This window comes from Verticillium alfalfae, genomic scaffold (genome assembly GCF_000150825.1).
Source record: "Verticillium alfalfae VaMs.102 supercont1.13 genomic scaffold, whole genome shotgun sequence".
In the NCBI taxonomy this organism is placed as follows: Eukaryota; Fungi; Ascomycota; class Sordariomycetes; order Glomerellales; family Plectosphaerellaceae; genus Verticillium; species Verticillium alfalfae.
In genome coordinates this window covers 1,168,587-1,170,270 of record NW_003315026.1, presented here as the reverse complement: position 1 = coordinate 1,170,270, position 1,684 = coordinate 1,168,587, and the positions used below count along the sequence as shown (strand labels likewise).

Below are 1,684 nucleotides of genomic sequence, written 5' to 3'. Positions count from 1 at the left end.
TGGTGTCGACCTGCTGGCTGGCTGTTGTATGCTTAGTCGAGACTGCTCGTGAGGATACAGCGTCAAGATCCGCATCCGACTCTTCGGCAGACTGTACGTCGAGCAACGATTCATCGTCTATCGCGAGGGGATCCTCGGCCGTCAATCCAATTGTCACAAAGTTCTGGATGGCAAAGAGGTAGTCGAGCGCAAAGATGATGCGAGGGCTATCCACCGTTACCATGGCAATCAAACTCTTGTCCTTTCCACCAGTCATGGTAACACTCGCCATGAGCTGCTGGACATCTTTGTTGAGCGATGTCATGATACGACGGTACTTATTGGCGTCGCGGGACCGACTGTCATGAATTGTGAATGAACGGATGACGAACTCGCCCTCAAGAGACCCATCGTTGAGCATCCGCGTCTTGACTCTCGTGTCGTCCAGCGAAAACCTTGAGAGACTGGCCGTCTCAATATTGCCAACAGGCTTATCCTCGGGCGCCATGATGAGTTCCATGCCAATAGTTTGCACCTGAAACACGAGGTCCAGCGTGGTCCACGTCTTGTCACGCGACCTGAGCTCCGGGCTCAGATCGACAAGCTGATCATCATCGCCGGACGCTTTTTCAACTGGCATTGACTTGGCGCGCTTCAGGGTGTCTTCGTCAACATCCTGTTCGGCCGACTCGACCTGCGCATCCGAGTCACTCGCAAAGGCTGCTGGTACAGACTTAGAGATCTCCATGAGAAATCTGAGCTGATATTGCGTCAGCTTGAGGTTGAAGTCAGACATGGTGCCTTGAATCTCCAATTCAGGTCGTTTTTTGCCGTGCTGGTGCTCGGCGTACGTGACATTGAATCCGAGATCCACGTGGTCGATGAGCTCCAGCTCCTCGGAATTGTCAGCTTCGTAATTGAAATCAGAAGTCAGACGAATATTGCGAATGCCGGCTGAGATCTTCGTAGCAATCTGTGCGTCCTCCGAGTCGTCAAGTGGTGCAAACTTATTCTGCGCATAAATCTCGCCGAGGTAGGCTGTCAAAAGGTCGCGTTTTGGCTGGCCAAGCTGCACCACTCGTGGGAAAACTACAATGGGCGTTTTGACAACCACATCGTATTTGAACCTGCTCGTGCTTTGCTGGATCTGATTTGCCTGGTTGGCGGCAGCTTGGCGGGCCGCATTGAAAATGGCCTGCATCTTGCCAAATTTGACGACAAAATCGATAATCTTGCGGAACGGTTCCTCAAGGAAGTTGAGTTTGAAAGAACCAGCCCGCAAGAAAATGGAGGAGTCATATCCAGGGTAGGTCTTGATGTTTTCGGCGTCAAACGTCTCGTATCTGAAATCAGCCAAATCGTCGCCCTCGATGGCAATGAGCCGGCGGAGGGGCGAGTCGTCGGGCACTCCCTGATTGACATCGTCAACGAGGTTCAGGTCGCCCAGTTTAGCAGACACGCGCATAGTCTTGCCCCGCAAGAAAACCCCGACGTCAGCGTGGTTGAACGAGAGTGTCGCCAGCCGAATGCCGTCATTGTTCAGGATGAGTCTGATACTCTTGAGATCGACCTTGACCCGAATTGATGCTGTGTTGGCTTGAGCGTCCTCCCTGGGGGTGTCTGCCGCCACGTCGATCTCGTAGTCGTCGCTCTCGGCAGCTTCGATGGCCTTTTGCTCCCGTTTGGATACGACCTCGTTGTTGTC

At 53.1% G+C, this 1,684-nt stretch overlaps 1 protein-coding gene across 1 annotated transcript in view; it reads right to left on the bottom strand.

Moving 5' to 3' along the window:
• VDBG_08970 (vacuolar protein sorting-associated protein 13a) overlaps positions 1 to 1,684 on the bottom strand; it is a gene marked incomplete at both ends in the record, with an annotated part of 9,777 nt that overhangs the window by 4,895 nt on the left and 3,198 nt on the right. Inside the window, one exon of the mRNA XM_003001128.1 lies at positions 11 to 1,654. Coding sequence (XP_003001174.1) covers positions 11 to 1,654 — 1,644 coding nt within the window. The remainder of the gene's footprint in view (positions 1 to 10; positions 1,655 to 1,684) is intronic.